The sequence below is a fragment of the Triticum aestivum genome, chromosome 2D (assembly GCF_018294505.1).
Source record: "Triticum aestivum cultivar Chinese Spring chromosome 2D, IWGSC CS RefSeq v2.1, whole genome shotgun sequence".
Classification (NCBI taxonomy): Eukaryota; Viridiplantae; Streptophyta; class Magnoliopsida; order Poales; family Poaceae; genus Triticum; species Triticum aestivum.
In genome coordinates, this window is record NC_057799.1 from 616,351,868 (window position 1) to 616,372,086 (window position 20,219).

The following is a 20,219-nucleotide window of genomic DNA, read 5'->3' on the forward strand; positions in this document are numbered from 1 at the left end:
AACATCAACATTACAACACTGAGAAGTCAATCGGTGCGACCTTCGACGCGTCCCCTCTCCCGCTACAGTAGAGGCGACTTTTCTGGAACCCCCAAGCAGATCCACCCCCGCCGTCGTTTCGCCGGGTCCCCTGCCCTCCGTCGGCCGCTGCGGCGGCGGGATAGTAGGGGAGCCTCGTCTTGCGTGTGTGTACAGGGTAGGCTCTGTTGGGACCCTGGCCGGCGGCGTCTTGGAGTGGGCGGCGCGGCCGGTCTTCGTTTTGCAGGTGGTGCTCGTCCCCTCCGGCGGTGGAGTTCTTTTGAGCGCCACGGCGGAGCGCCTCCTCGTCCGCGCTCGCGGTCCCCGGTGGCCAATGCGCGCGTTTATCCCCTCTGGATCTCGACGCGGCGGATCCAGTTGACGACCCTGAAGCCCCTGATGTTGGATCAAGACGGCGTTACCAGCGGAGCAGAGTGGAGGCTCCCCGGAGTTCGAGGTCCGGCGACTACCCCGCCGCCTGGGGACATCTCCCGATCCAAGGTTCGTGCGGAGATGCAGCGGCGGCCCGCCATCGGCACGTTCTTCTCCGCGTCGGCGACGTTGTTTTGCAGAAAGGACCTGTGTGTAATTTCTAGCTTTCTGGTGTTCTTTTCTGTAATTCTTGTTTCAATATAATCAGTGGTTTCCTCGCAAAAAAAAACATTACAACACTGAATAGTAGGATAATTCTATGCAAAAAATAAGCATACGTTATCCCATAAGCCGTCTCTTTTATTCCATATGCCTCCTTCCTACCTTATTTCATAAGCCGCCTCTTTTATTCCATATGCCTTCTTCCTACCTTATTCCATAAGCCGCCACTTTTATTCATTAGGACTTCTAAACTAATTACAGGCTAACTAATTTAGAAGTCTTAACAAATTTTAAAAGCGGCTTATTTTTTTATGCTGGGAAGAGGCAGCTTATTTTTTAATAAGCCGACCAAAAGAAGTAGCCCGTAATCCGTGGTGGATCTCCGAAAATAACCCCCGGGCTCCTCCAAGCTGAAACGAAACCCTTTGGACGTCTCACCTGTCGCACGCTGACTCTCGGACGCGGCCGGCGCGTCGCCATCGGCCACCAACCCTTCTACTCGATCGCCCCCACCTCGGTCGCGTTCGACGTGGCGTCGCCGTGCCGGGGCGGTGGTGGTTGGATCCACCCGGCTCGCGCGGCCGGGGCTACCCTACTCAACTAACCCGTGTCCGCCCCGCCCACCGGATTTGGCTTGGCTTTTCCCCGGAGGTGAAACGCCCTCCCCGTGTGGCCAACAGACGCGGACGACGATGCGCGCCGGCGCCTCGTGTTGGCCCGGTGGAGGCTGAGCTCGGCACATCATTTTCGTGTTGAGTAGTGCGTCTCGCGAGTAAAAAGATTAGGGTCTTGCTTGGCTCTCGAGTCCCGTCTCCGTCTGGGCGTGCGGCTCAATCAAAGTCTCGCCAATGGTGGAAGTCCTCAGGTTTTAGAGAAGGCTGCATCTGATTATAATCTGATACTATGACAGCACAGGAAACTGATCGCTTTCCTTTTCTTGGGATTTTGTGCTGGAACAGTCCCGGGCTTCTCGACAAGCAACCAAACCAGTGACACGACACCACCACCACCCACCCTGCCTCGTGGCATGTATAAAAGCCTCCGCAACGCAACGACAAACCGGCGATCTCCCAACCCACTTTACCTCTTGCGTCTCCTCTCGTCCGCTTCGTCTCTTCTTCCCTCCGCCGCGGCGCCGCCCGCCACGCCGCCCGCGTAGCGCATCCACCACCGTTCCCGCGATGGCCGCCGGCATACTCAACACCCAGCCCCGCCTCTGCTAACCACGGATGATACACGTGGCTCCTGTTAATAACTTCCTGCCACTCGCCTCGTCGTCGGGCCGGAGGGAGAGGAGATGGACGCCGGCCTGGGTCTCCGGCCGAGGCCCGGTGCTGCATGGACCGGACGACGGAAGCCGCAGGGATTCCCCCCGGCGACAGTGCCAGCGGCGAGGCTTGATCAGAATCCGGCGCGGCGGCCGCTGGTCCTGCGGTCCGACGCGGGGAGCAGGAGCACCGATCCCATCCGTGGCGCCAGCCTCAAGGGCCTGTGCTGCCACAAATCGGCAGGTAACCAACCAACCAACTGGTCGTGCTCCTTCTGTCGCATGTCAACTAGTAGTGCCATTTCTGCCGCCAACTCGGTGCAGCAAAGATTAATATTAGTGCTAGGACACCGGATAAGATGATATTGCCATGTCAATGACAACTCATTGCAACGCTTTGTTAAACATTCAAGTGGACCATGGTGATCTCATTTGCGTGTCCCGCTCTTGTGATCTTATTCATATATATATATGGAGTAGCATTTTTCTGTTTCTTCTTAAAATCTAGTTGTCAAGAAAATATGGTACCATGTGCGAAAGAGCATATGCCTTGAAAATTGCGAGTACAATGAATCCAATATATATATGAATCCAATAATATGCTTTTGATGGCAAATAACACATGTGTGATTAGTCATCAAATTAACGACCTGAAAACACACGCACACCATATGCACCCCTTCGGTCAGGAGGGAGTAGCATTTTGTTTGTTATTTCTTTATAGGGCCAGTTTTTTTGGCGGCTTAAAAAATAAGCCGCCTCCTCCCAGCTTTTCCCATAAGCCGTCTCCGTCATTCATTGGGGCTTTTGAATAGTTTAACTAATTTAGAAGCCTCAATTTTTTTGGATCGGCTTATTTTTAAGCTAGGGAGAGGTAGCTTGTTTTTTAAGCCGCCCAAAAGAACTGGCCCATAGTCTAGTTGCCAAAAATACAGTACCGTGTTCAAAAGAGCACCTGGCTTGAAAAATGAGAGGCCAGCTTTAATGACAAAATGCATCCAACTTTATTCTGGAACCAAACAAATAGAGTAATACACTTTTCACGATGCTTTCCGCTTCTGCTTTCAAAATAATTAAGCACGCGAGCCTGAGATAGTAGTACGTTTTTTTTCTGCTTCAGGAAACACCCGAGTAACTAAGGTTTGGCACAGCTGTAAAATTGTTCCAGTTTTGGTCTTAAGAGGTTGGTTGTGTGGGAAGATAACTGTACCAGCTGTTGGCCTTTGTTGCATGGCACGCTTCAGACACGAGAACCAAATGAGCAGACAGAAAATTAGGACGATTCCGTTAGAATTTCCTAGAGGATCAGTTAATACTGGTGCAACCAGTACTATTAGTTGGGGACTTTGGAACCTTTTCATTCTACATCAGTCACCAGCTACAAGTAGCCATTGAAATGGACATAAACCTAATCACAGTCACATCAAACAGCCATGAGCTATTTAGATTTTAGTGTCCACGAATTTCTAAAAATTTGTGGTGTGTATCGTGAGACTCCAAAGAAATATCATGGATCGCAAACAAGTCTGCACAGATTGATTAATCTCTGCAGTAGTCATGCTAGGACAAACCATAGAATTCAAAGAGAGTGCTATCGAGGATGCTGTCGAATGATTGTGATCTGACGTGCATGCACGGTTGCAGGTACTGAGAAAGTCCACTATTCTGCTGATGAGGCTCTCGTACTAAAGGTTAGGAGATAATGCAATGGTGTTTGCCTTCGCAAGTTTACATGGAGAAATTCACACAGTTCTTCAACGAACTACATATTTGTGTTGATATAACTGACCTCCATGTTAACTGCAGCAAAAAGCAGAGGACGTGCTCCCTTACCTGAATGACCGCTGTGTTTATCTAGTTGGTTAGTTCTTGCCCCCCACACCAGCTCTATAATTTTAATGGATCCCTTCATGATGTATTGCCTATCTAATATTTATATGCATTGCATATAGGAATGATTGCCTATCTAACATTTGTATGCATATACTGTATATATTAGGAATGATGGGTTCTGGCAAAACTACAGTTGGCAAGATAATAGCTGAAGTACTGGGCTATTCATTCTTTGACAGGTTTGGATTTCTCTCTGATAACTGCAGCAACTGATAAAAGCCAACCAAGATGTTCTTTCAACTAACTTTTGAGTGATCATGGTTCAGTAATTTTATCCGCGTGCCTTCCTTTGACAGTGATAAGCTGGTTGAGCAGTCTGTTGGTATACCGTCAGTTGCTGAGATTTTTCAGGTCCATAGTGAAGCATTCTTCAGAGATAACGAGGTGTGCGCTTATTTTCCTTAGAGATAGTAGGATATAACTCTATTTCCTTTCACAGTGCTCTTCTTTTCTCTCCCATGATGTAATTTGCCATTATCCACCTCAAACCTGCATGCTGTGATATTAGGAGTGCTGTAGTGGTCTACAGTACTAATCTCGTCTAAAAATACTTTTTATCAAGCTTTCTGATATTTTCTTATTTCATTCGACTTCTCAAGAGTGAGGTACTAAGGGATTTGTCGTCAATGCACCGATTAATTGTTGCAACAGGAGGTGGTGCGGTGATACGACCAATCAATTGGTACTGGAAGTGATAAACTAGCTCGAGTTGCTCTTCAAGGCAATAATTACTAAGTTTACTGTGTGAAATTGCAGGAGTTATATGAGGAAAGGACTCACTATCTGGTTAGATGTTCCATTGGATGCCCTCGCAAGAAGGATTGCTGCGGTGGGTACTGCGTCACGACCCCTCCTGCATCAGGAATCTGGTGATCCTTATGCAAAGGTAGTTTGCTACTGATGCTCTTATTTATTTCTGCAATTTGAGTTTGGCATGCGGACAGAGCTAATGATTGTTTGTTTTCCCGCGCAGGCCTATGCCAAACTTACAGCACTTTTTGAACAAAGAATGGATTCATATGCTAATGCTGATGCCCGAGTATCCCTTGAAAGTATGTTTCCTAACGAGTTAGATAACACCATTATACGTAATTCTTGTTTCATTCTAGTACTCTGTACTACTAGAAAGGCCTACATGGTCCACCAATATGATGTTTTTTGCTCACGTTCAGTTTTTACACCATTGCTGACTGTAAACACAATTTATCCATAATGCAGATATTGCACTCAAACAAGGACATAATGATGTGAATGTACTTACACCAAGTGCCATCGCTATTGAGGTATTTGAGTATTTCTGACTTGGTTAAGATGATCTTTTGAACCGTGCCTGACTGGGATTTCTACCTTCCGTTCTTCCAGGCATTGCTAAAGATGGAGAGCTTTCTTACTGAGAAGGCCATGGTCAGAAACTGACCAGATCTCGGTGGTTAAAAAGAAAGATGACAACCAATGGTTCTTGGTTGCCGTGATGTACATACCTTTGCATAAGACATTCTTCTTGATATAGCCAGAGCTATGACAGAGGATAACTTGGGTCTTTACTTGAGTGAACTATATGTGAATAGCTCTAAATTAAGACAATGTTTGTCTTGTCTTTATCTTGCTGCAAATTGATACATGGATTTGGGAGTAAATAGCTATATCATCATCGTTAAGTGATATCCCTTGTACATTTTGAAACAACCAGAATTTACATCAATATATTACTTTGAGGCAAAGTGCAGTTCTCGAAAAATTTATAATAGCATAGATCTTAACACAAGTATGTTCGTTACAGCATGATAAGGGTGCCTCTTTTTCTTTCGAGATATGTACATGTTCTCTCAACAAAGATGTACAGGGAAAGTATTATCTCCAAAATAATCATGGCTAAGCCAATAGTTAGATCTGACCTATTTGATAATGCTACTGTACGGGAAACAAATCTCCCTATACATCTAGCGTATAGCTATACAGTTAAAGGAAAACATTGCAGGAAGCTGAGATTGAAAACCTGTACATGTAGGCTTTAACTTCATATGAACATTCTTCTGATGGTTCTTGCAACAGCACGAGATAAAACAAGATTAGTTAAATCCGCAGGCAGGAGGAGAAACTGCTGTTGGGACTCTGGTGAAAGCTGCATTGGGGAAGAGTATGTGCAAAAATGAGTTCGTGGAGCTCTGGATTTATAAATACACGCCACATGAATTTTGATGCATAATCTCATTCAACCCGTATGTTCCTTCTTACCTCAGGAATGACAGAAAGAACTGGCAGAAACTCTGGAAAAGACCTCATCTCATTTAACACAAGAGACATATCATCTGCGCCATCATCTCCTTTCTCCCCAGTGCTTTCATGTCCAGGAGCCTGCAAAACTTGAATGCTAAATGCAGGCTACACACACGTGTTGCATCTTGCAATGTCAATAGATCAGCTGGATTTACACGCATCAGAGATGAAGTGCTTTAGCCCATTTTTATATAAAAACCAATGTGTAATCTGAGTATTATTTTCACACCTTGTAGTTAGTTTCAGCTCAAAGAGAACAATTTCACATATAAATCATTGCGCACATCACTTAATGTGATTACCGAATCTAATTAGCATGTCACAAATATAAGCTCCAGACTTTATCTTTTCAGTTAAGTCTAGAATTCATTTCTTTCTGAAAAGGTTCTTTTATCATCGAGTAAATAGCATAAAACTACCACTTTTCGTCCTATGGTTCCAAAAAACCACCACTTTTTTGTTTGTGACTGATACCTACCACTTTTTTCGTCGGTTGTCTCAAAAAACCCAAATCGCCTTGTGTTTTACAACTGATCGCGATTATGACAGGTGTGACCCGCTCCTAAATGAACCGTCTGGTTGACCGTCAGTTTGACCGTTAACTGACATGTGGGGCCCACGTGTCAGTGTCTCTTCCTAACAATCTTATTAAAAAAAGCAATCAGGTCCCTGTAAATATTTTTGAAAAGCAATCGACTCCCTCGCACGGCCGTGCTCAAGATCGAGAGGAGCTCGTCGTTCAGCAGCCATGGCGCCTGCCGCCGTGGAGCTCCCCGTCGCGTGGTCTCTTTCTCTTCCCTCTTCCTCGCGTCCGCTCGAGGTGGGTGGGGCAGCTCGAAGCGCTCGGCTCCAATGGCCGTCGCTGGCAACCTCCTCCCCCATAGCCCGGTCGCCGGCAACCTCCACCCCACGGCCTCGACGCGCTCCACTACCTGCTCGCCGGCGCCGGCCTCCGCCTGCCCCCGCACGTCGACGACGTCGAGTTCGCGGAAGCAGCAAGCAGCGGTCGCGGGCATCAACAGACGAAGGGGAAGAGGAAGGGGCGGGCAAGCAAGCGGCGGCGGCGGCGGAGAGCAGGCAGTTCACCGGGGCCATGGGTCGCCGCCAACCTCTTCCTCTCCCACGGGGCCGACGAGATCCGGCAGAGGCAGCGCCGCCGCGCGCTGCTCCCTCCTCACCTGCTCCGGCCCTCCACCACCATGCGGGAGGCCGTTCTCCGGCCAAAGGGGGAGGTGAGCTCGCTGGTGGCGGCGTGGCGGCCGCTCCAGTGGGGTGGGAAAGGAGGCGAGGTGGACGGCGGCTGGGAGCTGGCTGGAGGGCGGCGACACGGCAATGGCGACTGCTGTGCGGCTGCGGCGGTCATGGCAGTGGTGTGCGCGAGGACCCGATTGCTTTTTCTAGAAATATTTACAGGACCCGATTGCTTTTTATTTTTTTGGCAGGGACCTGATTGATTTTATGCCACGTCAGTTAACGGTCAAACAATCAGAGCTCTTACACGCGGGCCCAACCTGTCATAATCGCGATCAGTTGTAAAACACAAGGCGATTTGGGTTTTTTGAGACAACCGACGAAAAAAGTGGTAGGTATCAGTCACAAACAAAAAAATGGTGGTTTTTTGGAACCATAGGACGAAAAGTGGTAGTTTTATGCTATTTACTCTTTATCATCAGCAGCTTGCTTAGTTATGCAACATACTCTGCTATAAGCTGGAAGCATTTTGTGCATTCCATTGACACATAGTGAGAAGTCACGACATCCGAGAAGGCGTCCAAGACTACTCTACATAGATCATCACGCTCAGTCGCTCATGAATGTTGAAAGTTTTACTTACCCGTGATGAGTTTTCCTTCTGAGGAGTCTTAGCTACAAGTAGGAGAAGGCGGTAGAGGTTTCTCAAGTTGGTGGCCTCCTCGTTGTTCAGTGATGGTGATGGGGATGGTGCAAATGGCAATCTTGAGGCTGCAGCAGATGTTACAGAACTTAATGTGGCCACTCCAAGTGCATCTAGTCCCTGCAAACATTATCATTACAGAACTTAATGTGGCTACTCCAAGTGCATCTAGTCCCTTTACCTTTGAATAAAAGGTGTCACTTCGTTTCCAGCATTTCCCAAAAGAAAAATATCATTTCAAGCAAAAATGCATGACAGCAGAGAGAATTCCTTATCTACTAATAAAACAAAATTAAACATGGAATCACAGGAAGATGACCCACATGAAGTACATCGGAATTTTATATTATATGGAGCCAAATTGCATTTATGCCTTAATTGCAAAGCTACACGACAATTTGTGGAATTTCTTCGCACAAAAATTCAAATTCAAAAGCAAAAAATATATTGTCTGATAGCTATTTCATCAGTTGACACATAAACTCACATGAAGCCAACAGGGCAATGGAAACTGCACATCTAACAAGCTAACTGACCTTAGCAATCTCCTGAAGAAGTAAATCCTTCACAAAGGCACCCTGGAAAGAGTTCAGACTTGGCTAATTATCTGACTGAGTTCGATACTATCAAACAACTACCAATCTATCTCAGTTTTACCTGTTCAGTGAGTGTAAATGACAGCACTTGTTTAATTGCAAATCTTGAACTATCACTTTCATCTTGTTGAGTTCTGACCAAGGTCTGCTCTGTTCTGGCCCGCAGCGACTGTAAGAAGAAAACAAAAACAGTGATGTACCAAGAAGGTAAGAATAAAGTACATAAAACCATGAAAAGACATACTTCCCACGACCCAACAGTTTGACAAAACTGGCGGATTTCTACCACTATACAGAATTTAACAGAAGCAATCATCTAGAATCGTATCAAGTATGGAGTGGTAGACATCAAGACAAGAGCCTCAAGTATGGAGTGCTAGATGTCAAGAGGTGTGGGGACCAGATTATCCTGGTCAAGCCGATAGTTGGGGACTTAGTTCTCAATGTTATCAGCGCGTATGCCCCGCAAGTTCCACAATGAGAACACCAAGAGGGGGTTCTGGGAAGGCCTGGAGGACATGGTTAGGAGTGTGCCTATTGGCGAAAAGCTCTTCATAGGAGGAGACCTCAATGGCCACGTGGGTACATCTAACACCAGTTTTGAAGGCGTGCATGGGGGCTTTGGATATGGCATCACGAATCAAGGAGAAGATGTCTTAAGCTTTGCTCTAGCCTACGACATGATCGTAGCTAACACCCTCTTTAGAAAGGGAGAATCGCATCTAGTGACTTTTAGTAGTGGTCAACACTCTAGCCAGATCAGACAGTTAGAGCTATGGAGACAAACCTTGGAATCGGAAGGTTTTAGGCTTAGTAGAACTAAAACCGAGTACATGAGGTGCGGTTCAGTACTATTAGGCACGAGGGGGAGGAGGTTACCCTTGATGGGCAGGTGGTACCTCAGAAGGACGCCTTTCAATATTTGGGGTCAATGCTGCAGAAGGATGGTGATATCGATAAAGATGTGAGAAAGCCGGATGGATCAAGTGGTGCCAAGCTTCTGGCGTTCTTTGTGATAAGAGTGCCACAAAAGCTAAAAGGCAGGTTCTATAGGACGGCGATTCGACCCACAATGTTGTATGACACTGAGTGTTGGTTGACTAAAAGGTGACATGTGCAACAGTTAGGTGTTGCAGAGGTGCGCATGTTGAGATAGATGTGTGGCCGCACAAGGAAGGATCGGGTCCGGAATGATGATATACGAGATAGAGTGGGATAGCACCGATTGAAGAGAACCTTGCCCAACATCCTCTCCAGAAGCTCCAATGCATAGCGGACGACTAAAACGTGCTTATATAATGTCAAGAGAGGTCGGGGTAGACCAAACTTGACATGGGATGAGTCTGCAAAGAGAGATCTGAAGGACTGGAATATCATCAAAGAACTAGCCATGGACAAGGGTGTGTGGAAACTAGATGTCCATGTGTCAAGACCATGAGTTGGTTGCGAGATCTTACGAGTTTCAGCTCTAGCCTACCCCAACTTGTTTGGGACTAAAGGTTTTGTTGTTGTAGTAGTCATCTAGAATCAGTGACAAGTCGGTGCGAGTGTATGCTAAATGGTTAACAACTCGGTGAAAAGAATTTTGAAATTTAATAAACCACCATTTGACCATAAGCCGGCAAGAACCAACTGGCTGGTTCCCAATATGAATATGCTAGAAAGTTTTGTTGCTTTCACATGTCTCAAAGAGGCCTTACATCAAATTTCAAATAATGAACCGTTATTCATGTGAAGACAAATAAACCATCAGCATATGCATATATCTGTGAGGAAATAAACCAACCTCGGTTAACAAAGACTCCAAACGGTCAATCTGGAAAGTGCCATCCTGCAATACATTTTTGTAAAAGAAGACATAAGATGTTCGCTATAACTGGCAGAAGTTGCAGTAGACAAAAAATGAACCTGCAACAAAATGACTTGCTAGCACGATGACACGATCTCATCACAATTCAGAATGTCTGAAGAGTGAAGACAACAAGCAAAAGCAAACCTTATAAAGTAGCGTGTACAATGTTGACCGAAGGTTAGGTGAGTTGTCAGTGAGAACTTTTCTTGCAATCCATGGGTATGAACTGCTCAAGACTTTGTAGTTGGGATTGAAGCTGATTGCAATGCCTTCCAAGACAGCAAGACTGAAAAATCACATGGAAAGCCTCTCAAATGTAACACACGGATCATTTATAAACCAAGCAGTGTAAATATATTAAAAAAAACTGCATTCTGCCTTTTTGGAAGCAGTTTGCCAGTTTCTTGTCCATTATAAAATGTATTGACTAATAGCACTATCGAAGTTATGAGAAAAAAATTAATTCATTAGTACCTTCGGATTACAAGAGAGAAGTATGAAGGAATCTGGAACTTGAATTTATACCTGAAACAAGGTTAGCTCTAGTAAATAAAATAATTTATCGAGGGTTTGCACTACATTCCTTTTTGCATAAACTAAGATCAGTACATTGTTTGCCCAAGATTCCCTGACAGATCTCCAAAGCTTATATTTTGAACTCCTTTGTTAACTGCACTTTCAAATACACCTGAAATGGCAAACACAGAATAAAGAGTGATATGCAAGATGGACATGTCTTAAAATTAATTACATTTCTTAATATTAGTGACATTCGTCTGAAGCTGGAGTACCTGTCAATGCCTTTGTCACTTCATCTTTCTGAGCAGTTGCAGGAAGCAAACTACAAGAGATTTAAAGGCAGGTCAGATCTACTTAGTTATGGTGATATCCAGCAGGAAAAAAGGAAGTTATTTCTGATAACTGGCATCCATCTGCATGCACAAAATTTCGTAAGCTTAGTGATATCAGTGTTTTTCTTACCCAAGAGTAACAAAATCTTTTGCTAAACCATCAAAATCCCGATTAACAAGATGTAGACAAGCTTCAATAAATCCATCACGGAGTTCTTGTCGGAATTCTCCCATCATTCCAAAATCTGCATAATGAATAGAGTATTTGAATTAGCTAGACATAGGGCTTCATGTAATTGATTGTGAAGCAAGGAAGCAAATTAGGGACCCAATGGTAACTAAGATTTAAAGTGGGTAAGCTATGTAGGAATAGTACAGTAAAACAATTACCTAAGTATGCTAGCTTCCCATCAATTGTACGTAGAAGATTTCCAGGATGTGGGTCTGCATGATAAAATCCATATTCCAAAAGCTGGGAAAGTGAACAGTATACTCCAACCTACAATGTAGCAAATCCCAGCAGATCTAACTCGTAAGAGTGTTTACTGAGATCCAATATTTACTTGATTTACTCGAGTCCTGATTTGCGCTGCTTTACCTCAACCAGATATAGATCTCTAACTTCGGACAACCTTACCCCCTACAAGGTCAAACTAGGTAAGTCAATAAGTAGTTATTTATGCAACATTGTGCATGTTTGGTTGCTAACAAGTGAATAAAATCATAGACTGCACCTCAACCCATTCCATGATAAGGACTCGTCTTCTCGTCTGTTCCAGATACATTTCTGGAACCATCACATCTCTAAGTTTCCCATATAATTCCCTGATACAGAAAGGAAAGTACAGGGTTTATATTGATGCTATAATACAAATATCAAGCTTGTATATTGTTCTTGCCACAAAAACAAAGAATTTGCAAAACCTCTGAAAGATGATAATAGAATCCTCAGTTCTTAATTATCCACCTTCAGAATACATCTCCATATTCTTAAACATAGTTTCCATGTGCTAAGTTGCAAAAGTAATTCTAAGATCAGTTGTCCTTCACAAATTTGGGTATAACAGAGTACACACATTTTTTATATATATATTTTTTAGTGGAATGGTCAGAGTATTTGAACAAAATCCTAGTTAGTGGTGTTTCTGGAGACAACTAGCCGGTTTGGTGATTGCAAGGGCTTAGCTAGCAGATGACCATATGTCCGTAAACTAATAAAATGGTTCGAACTGCAGCTCCATCCAAATTACTTATGCTCAATTATCTATGTTGATTGTGATAATATTAGATGGAGTCTATGTTTTTAAGGTGTCTGCAAGGCGGCGCCTAGGCGTCGAGGCGCCCCCCCAGCGCTTTGCAAATATGTCCGCTTTAGGCGCCTAGGCGTCCGCTTTAGGCGCCTACGCGTCGAGGCGCCCCCCAGCGCCTTAAAGCGAAGCGTCGCCTTAAAAACATAGGATGGAGTAATTAAACAAGATTTTGGCTTGTAAATGAACAAGTAACTGAAAACATTAACTGAAATAGTGATCATATTGGATGAAGTAATTGAACAAGATTTTGGCCTGTAAATGAAGAATGCAACCTGAACTTAAGTCCATTTCTTGCTTCTTCTCTATAATCCATCTCCTGCATCAAATGTGATTTACCTGTATTCAATGTGAAGCTCTAAGAATATGCTCATAACTTTCTAAAGAAATATCAAGATTTGCTAATATACTTTTGCAAGTGACAGAAGCAGACTTGCTAATATAACTGTACGGAATGCTTGGAGCTTTAGCTTAAATGTTTTGCTTGCTTCCTCTCTGAAGCCTGATCCACAACCTAATTTGGATGATGCTTCTATAATAGTTTTCTAGTTAGCTTTTACCTTCTATAAATAGTCCACTGAAAAAATTCTTAAAAGAATACTTCTGAATGACTCTAACTGACGGTTACTTTCCTACCTCTACCTGACCTAATCTTATGCCAACACCTTCATACACATTATCGCCAAATTGAGTACTTCATGTATGACATGAGTAGAAGTAACCAAGTAAAAGAACAATAAGTACATACATAAATTTACCAAAAGATACTATATGAGCATGCATAGAAAAGTTACCCGAAATAGACTTGACGCCCATTCATCAAGGACAGCCTGCACGTGAGGTAGCAAATATATACAATCACAAATTAAGTAAATATAAATATGACGAGAAAAAGGCAAGAAAATAGGACAGTAGAAAATTCATTTAAAGAGGAGAATTCTCTCTTCTTTTTTCCATTTGCTTTGCTTTGTATCTTTAAAAGAGACTCAAGAGCATATAGGACTCTGGCCTTACCTGAAGGTCTGTGTTGAACTTGCCAACCTTCCTGGCAACACCAGCAAGGAACCTCAAGATATAGATATCTAAGGAAATTACGGCTTGGACTCCAGGCCTTTGTACTTTGACGGCAACTAGCTTCCCATTGGATCGTAACCTAGCCTGGTAAACCTGCAATAGTAAGAATATAACATGTCATATCATACTAAATGAGAGCAATTGACAGATGACCATACACTCAAGGAAGTAGGAAGTGTTGTTCCACCAATAGTTAACAATATCATGGTTAATTAGTACGGATCTGAAACATCGTGTAGTTCTGAGATTCTCATGGTCCCCATCCTACTAGTTTGATTTCATTTTCCTATTAGCTGCTTCCAACCTGCTAATCTATGAAAGTAGGTCCTTGTAATTACTTTAGGGAGGTGTATAGGCATACAGAACACTAAGTTGCATATCAGACTTCGTGCTTGAAATTTCAAAAATAAACAAGGGGGACAGGTATCATACAGCTGAACTCAACTTTCTAAGCAAAACCGACTGGAAACAGTCACGGGACATTGCTCTGATTCTGTAGCTAAAATTACGAAGGTCTGGTTATTAAGTCGTGAGAGAAGGCAATTGAATCCTTGATTCATTACAAAATGATAGAAAACAGACCTGCCCAAGAGATGCAGCAGCAACAGGCTTTGGCGACATTTCAGAGAAAATCATGTCGAGTGGCATCTGAAGCTCCTTCTCTATAATATCAAAAGCAAGCTCAGTGGAAAATGGTGCTATGCGGTCTTGAAGTAGTGAAAGTTCATCAAGGTATGCAGGAGGAATCACATCCTGCAGCAAATGAAACAAAGGCAGTCACATCCATGCCCCGTCAGCCAACAATGATTTGAAAGGGAATAACTAAGCGCCTTCTCTACGGTTTAAATCAGTGCTGCTGTCTGAAAATGGTGTGCAGATAGTCATCATTTGACGGTTCACGACATGCCATTCACCAAATAAGTAAAATTTGAGGTCCAATCACAACTGATGAAGATGCAACGACTAGTTGGCTGGCGAAGCTCACCGGCCGTGACGAAACTGCTTGTGCGATCTTCACAAATGCCTGTCATCAAAAGAGCGGCAGCATGTACCCGTTAATCACCATCACCTACACATGGACGAGGACATGCACAAGCACACATTGGAAGAGGAAGCATACCGGGCCAAGTTCTAGTAGAATCCTCCTAAGCTGAGCAGCCCTGATCTGCATTTTTACACCAAACAGCAGCAAGGAATTTAATCAAACAGTAGCCGTGCGCATGGCCAATAGCCAATAGCCAAAAGCGTGACGCGAGGCGGGGCGTACCTCGAACATGTCGTCTGCGCGGTCGTTGAGGCTGTCGAGGTAGCGCAGCGCGAACCAGCGGCCGAAGGAGGTCCCGATCTGCAGCGAGCGGCGGAGCACGAGGAGCGGGCGGCGGCCGTACACCCTGGCGATGCCGGGGATGTCGTACGCCGTGGGGAGGTCCCCCTCCGTCGCCAGCCCCTCCTCGAACAGGTACCCCGAGCACCTGGTGAAGGCGTCCTCCTCCGAGACACCACCGGCGCCGTATGCGGAGGCGGCGCGAGGACGCGGCGGCCGCCGACGGGGCCGCGGCCCCCGGGCGGCGGGCCTGGCCCGCAGGGCCGGGGCAGGGAGCGGGAGCGTGAGCGGGCGGAGGAGAAGCATGTCGGCGCGTCGAACGCTCGCCGGGGATTGCTGAGCCGGAGGGGGGGAGAGGGAGACGAAGTGGGACGACGTGGGGATTGGGCGCCAAGAGGAGCGAGGGGAGTGGTTTGCAACGGCGTGATTTATTGCGGCCCAGGATTTTCCTCGGGCGAGAGGCGGCATTTTCGGACGTGGGTCTCGGATCTTCCACGGAGGAGATCGGGCGGCGCAGAGCGCGACACGCCGGCGCGGAGAGCAGACGATCAAACTGAAGAAACTCGGCAACGTGTCGCGTGCCGGGCTCTGGGAGTCTGAAACTGTGTTATCCGCTTCGCTTGGCGGTCGGCAGCAGCAGCAAAAAGAAGAAAGGCATGGCGATCGTGGCAGGTCTCGTCGCGCCCGCCGCGAAACCTCTCGGGCTCGCCGGCGCGGGGCGGCGGCACCGGCGTGGCTGGCGCGTCGCGGTGGCGTCCTCCTCGGCGGCGGCGGCCGGGGTGGACCTCAAGGCGCTCGGCTCGGCCATCGACAAGGTGAAACACCGCGGTTACGTTCTCTCCTGCTCGCTTCTGAACGTATAGAAAAGCAAGCTCGGCAGAACTAAGCTGACGTTGAGTTGGCGTGGTGCAGAAGGATAGCCAGGAGGCCAGGCAGGCGCTGGACCAGCTCAAGGAGCTGGGCTGGGCCAAGCGGTGGAGCTCGCAGCCCTACATGTCCCGCCGCACGGTCAGTCCCTCTACGCCTTGCATCAAATACTTGGAATTTGCTGGTGTTTGACAATGTGGTGGTGTGGTGCTGGAGCTGATAAACCTATCCTTGTGTTTCTGAATTTTGTGTGAGCAGACGTCTCTGAGGGAGCTCACCAACCTCGGGATAAAGAATGCCGAGAACCTCGCCATCCCGAGCGTCAGAAACGATGTAAGTCATGCTCGACAACTGAAAGATTGTTCGTGATCCCAATGTTGTGGAAATTTGTGGAATTGGCACTTCAGATTTCAGATGCAGAATATTAGCATCGTCAGAGCTAAATTATATTGCATTGTTCATAATGCATAACTGCATTTGATTTGCTCTGATCATGCAGGCAGCGTTTCTGTTCACGGTCGTCGGCACCACCGGATTCCTGGCCGTCCTCGCAGGCCAACTCCCCGGGGTACTACTTCCTTCCTGCCTCCCTTTCCATAAGTGCTGAAACAGTCCACTGAACCTTGAGTTCTTTGCAAAAGTTTGTCTGAACTTAATAGACTGCAATAGATCGTCTGAACTTCAGAAAATTGTATCTCTCAGGATTGGGGCTTCTTCGTTCCCTACTTGACTGGAAGCATTTCCTTGGTAGTATTAGCCATCGGAAGTATTTCTCCAGGGTAGGTGTCATCAGAAGTACTGCTAATTTTCATGCCCAGAGGGAAAAAATAAATTTTACATATCCAGAAAGAGCCAGTGCTAATGTTGCATCCACCATCACAGTCTTCTGCAGGTGGCAATTGGCTCTTTCTCTGCAGTTTTCCCTGATTACCAAGAGAGGATTGCTAGGCATGAAGCTGCTCATTTTTTGGGTAGGCGCTCTCTTTTTTTCTGTAGCAAGAATACATGTGCAGCTAGTAACTTACTGACTGTAAATCTGTAATGCTTTCCTTGTAAATTAGTTGCATATTTGACCGGCCTACCTATCCTGGGATACTCTTTGGACATTGGTAAGGAGCATGTTAACCTCGTTGATGACCAGCTACAGAAGCTGCTATACAGCGGCCAGCTCGACCAAAAGGAAGTGGACAGGTAATTCTTGAGTTAAACCTGTCAGTAGCATCCATGTCCAATTTTTGTGTATTTGTATTTGTTCTGCATTTGGTTCAGTTGATGCATCCAACACTTATAACTTCGGAAATTGGCCGTATCCGCGCTTTATAGATAAAGCAACGGCTGCAGTATAACTTGATCGACACACTCACCTGCCTGCCTAAAAGAACAAGAAAGCTATGGTCAGAAATATGAGGAGCTACTGACTAAAAATATGTAATGTGTCACCAGGTTGGCTGTGATCTCCATGGCCGGACTGGCTGCTGAAGGTCTGGAATACGACAAGGTCGTCGGCCAATCAGCCGACCTCTTCACCCTTCAGGTGATCTACTACTAGTACTAATCCATCAGCCCTTCTAGTCTCGGCATTCCCACTGTTCAGATGTCTCCTGAAAATTTCACCTGAGGAATTCATCCCTGCCTGCCTGTCTGCATTGCAGAGGTTCCTGAACAGAACTAAGCCGCCGCTAGGCAAAGCACAGCAGCAAAACCTTACGAGATGGGCGGTGAGTTATATTTATATACCCAAGTGAAGCAGCAGAAGAGAAAACATGTTACATACATACATGTTGGGCTGATGCAAGCCTATTTCTCTTTTGGATTGACAGGTGCTCATCGCCGCGTCGCTTCTGAAGAACAACAAGGCGGCTCACGACGCGCTGGTGTCCGCCATGTCGCAGAAGGCCACCGTGCTGGGGTGCATCGAGGCAATTGAGAACGCCTCCTGAATCCTGATTACGGTGTAATTAACGCGTATTCTAACATGGTTGAGAAAAAAAGGAAAGATATATGACTGAAAGGAACGGTGTTCTTTTTCTCTCTGGATCTCAGTCTGAAACCTTCAGTGCCAAACTATTTAGCAGTCGTTGACTGAGGCGTCCTTCGATAGTCAAATGTTGACTGCTGAACGCTGACTGAAGTTTGTACAGATACAGAGATCTGTAAGCGAAAGACAGCAACCAAATGCATGCATGCACTGGAAGGAACTCAATGGCACAATTTTGTCCTTCAGACCTACTGAATACTGATCGCAATTTTGTCCACAACCTCACGGTTTCCAGTACCCTTCCTAGGCACAGATGCTGATCGCAATTTTTATGCCGAAAAATAAAAACAAGTGCTGCAAAACTCAAACGACGCACAAAAAAAATGACAACGATGAGACGTCCCATGATAATAATATATGGTTTCTCATACAGTAAATATAACATACCCCCAAAATGCCGTAGTATTTTTTTTGGGGGTGAAGATGCCATAGTTCATTCCAGAGAAACTGCATGATTCTAGTTTTACAGTATCAGTAGCACTATGTACAGTTAAAACTCGAGGAACTACCCCACTCCACTACACTTACACCCCGCTTGGAATGGGTGTAAGATTATACCCCCTAATTATTTTATAAGTACGGGTGTAAGATTATACACCCGTAATTATTTTACAAGTGTATAATACCGGTCAGTAGTGATTTCCGCCTGGAAACGAAACGACGCGTCGAGGCGGGTGTATTTTAAACCGGCCAACCGGCCAGATACGGAGCGTCGAGGCGTATATTTTAAACCGGCCAGATACGGAGCGGAAACAATCATCCAAGCGGGTGGCCGCTGCTAGGCGTCGGCCGATTTATTTTAGGCAAACTTAAACCGCCCCTAGAACCGTCCGATTCAGTCGCACCCAGCTGCAGGATCCGGCAGCTCCCATGCCAGCACACACAACGCTAGCCCACGGCAGCACCGCGCATCACCGACGGCGCCCCCGCGGCGCTCCATTGCAGCCTCGGCGGCGCTTCGATGCAACCCCGGCGAAGCTTCAATGCCAGCACTAACGGCCTCCGGTGAGCTCCATTGCAACCCGACGGAGCTCCAGCGCAGCAACGACGCTCCGGCGAAGCTCCATTGCAACTCCGGTAGAGCTCCAGTGCAGCACCGACGGCGTCCGACACAGCTCCATTGCAACTCCGGCGAAGCTCCAATGCAGCGCCGGCCGTGCTTCCGGCGGCCCGGCGTTGTTCCATTGCAACACCGACGGTGCTCCCAACAAGCTCCAAGCAACATCGCCGGAGTTGCAGCCCCCCCCCCCCCCCCCCGGTAACATCGTCGGAGTTTGCAGCGTCCCCCGTCGGCCACTCTCCGCGGTCACCGTCGCAGCGCGACGCGCTCCATTGCAGCTCAGGGAGCCACGCACGTTGCTTAAACCGCAACTCCGAAGGCCATGTGCAGATGCACCCCGTTGCAGCAGCAATAGCTCCGACGGCCATGACGGGCGGTGGTCACGCGTCGAAGTTTCCCTCGATACATGACAGCAGCAGTCGTCGCAGCAGAGCATCGTCGCCTGCAGCAGCAACGCCCCGTCGCTCCGGTGGTGAGAGGGAGCAGGAAGAGAAGGGAGCTCTGTGCAGAGAGTAGAGCAAATCACGGTCATGGAGTGGCAAACATGAGAGAGCGATAGAGAGAGGAGGGATCTGTAGGAGACGATGCACTGGCGTGAAGAAGACGACCCGAGCGAGAAAAATGTGTGGCTGTGGCTTCCCGTGCGTGGGATAAGGCCAAGATGGGGAGCGACGCGCTGGGCCCAGCCAGGACGCGTGTCAATCGCTGGACGAAGCTTACGTCTCGTTGTAATCATCCGGTTTAAAACAATGGTTTTCCATATATATGTCGTTGCGGGAATCTATACATTTCAGATTTCGCAGCACGGTCCGAACCGGGCTACACGAGGCCATTCTGCATGTTCATCCAGAAAACAAGTGAATTCTTAGTAAATCACAGAGCTGCAATCACAGGTGATGGGGGATCTGTTTCATCCATCTCTGACGAAACACAGAACCACTTCCCTGCTTCGGCGCAGTCATGGAACTGGTGGAATGCAAAGTCCTCTCTGAACAACGCTACGATCTAGTACTACATAGTATTAGTTCTAGGATACTATCATGTGTATGTAGCGTCCATCTAGTTGTACAAGTGGAGTAGTAGCATGTATATATACGTGTAGTAAATGTTGATTGCTCAACGCTGCCTGATTCTAATACAGATACAGAGAGCTGTAAGTGAAAGACAACCAGATACAAATGGCACAATGTTGCCGTTCAGAACTTTTTTTTTTTGGCAAATCAGAGAGCTTTATTCAAATAAAAGCATTCCCCGGACAGTCAGCCAAAAGGCTGGTCACAAGGAAGCTAGGGGTTTCGTCTAGCCAG

At 46.4% G+C, this 20,219-nt stretch overlaps 3 protein-coding genes across 4 annotated transcripts; 2 read left to right on the top strand and 1 right to left on the bottom strand.

Annotated features, from left to right (window-relative positions):
* Positions 1-1,664: 1,664 nt before the first annotated feature.
* On the top strand, positions 1,665-5,493 carry LOC123054990 (shikimate kinase 3, chloroplastic). Its single transcript, XM_044478881.1, has 10 exons — positions 1,665-2,123; positions 3,524-3,570; positions 3,686-3,740; positions 3,879-3,951; positions 4,069-4,156; positions 4,372-4,454; positions 4,529-4,658; positions 4,746-4,824; positions 4,991-5,055; positions 5,135-5,493. The coding sequence occupies exons 1-10, from the start codon at positions 1,910-1,912 to the stop codon at positions 5,186-5,188; spliced, it is 888 nt and encodes a 295-aa protein (XP_044334816.1). The 5' UTR covers positions 1,665-1,909; the 3' UTR covers positions 5,189-5,493.
* LOC123054988 (uncharacterized aarF domain-containing protein kinase At1g71810, chloroplastic) lies at positions 5,102-15,430 on the bottom strand. 2 transcript variants are annotated; one of them, XM_044478878.1, is made up of 22 exons: positions 14,891-15,430; positions 14,744-14,788; positions 14,609-14,647; positions 14,206-14,376; positions 13,564-13,716; positions 13,344-13,379; positions 12,825-12,868; positions 11,977-12,067; positions 11,841-11,882; positions 11,633-11,741; positions 11,373-11,487; positions 11,183-11,232; positions 11,001-11,079; positions 10,866-10,916; positions 10,536-10,677; positions 10,326-10,370; positions 8,601-8,708; positions 8,480-8,521; positions 7,884-8,063; positions 6,008-6,127; positions 5,769-5,894; positions 5,102-5,378 (listed from the first exon to the last, which is right to left on the bottom strand). In XM_044478878.1, exons 1-21 carry the CDS (start codon positions 15,413-15,415, stop codon positions 5,790-5,792), a joined length of 2,292 nt encoding a protein of 763 aa, XP_044334813.1. In that variant the 5' UTR covers positions 15,416-15,430; the 3' UTR covers positions 5,102-5,378; positions 5,769-5,789. The 2 variants fall into 2 exon arrangements, with proteins under 2 accessions (XP_044334813.1, XP_044334812.1); XM_044478877.1 differs by lacking the exon at positions 5,102-5,378 and having other exon boundaries at positions 5,500-5,894.
* Positions 15,431-15,491: 61 nt separating this feature from the next.
* On the top strand, positions 15,492-17,847 carry LOC123054989 (uncharacterized). Its single transcript, XM_044478880.1, has 10 exons — positions 15,492-15,762; positions 15,860-15,955; positions 16,073-16,147; positions 16,314-16,382; positions 16,517-16,593; positions 16,697-16,785; positions 16,876-17,005; positions 17,258-17,348; positions 17,467-17,532; positions 17,635-17,847. The coding sequence occupies exons 1-10, from the start codon at positions 15,604-15,606 to the stop codon at positions 17,752-17,754; spliced, it is 972 nt and encodes a 323-aa protein (XP_044334815.1). The 5' UTR covers positions 15,492-15,603; the 3' UTR covers positions 17,755-17,847.
* Positions 17,848-20,219: the final 2,372 nt, after the last annotated feature.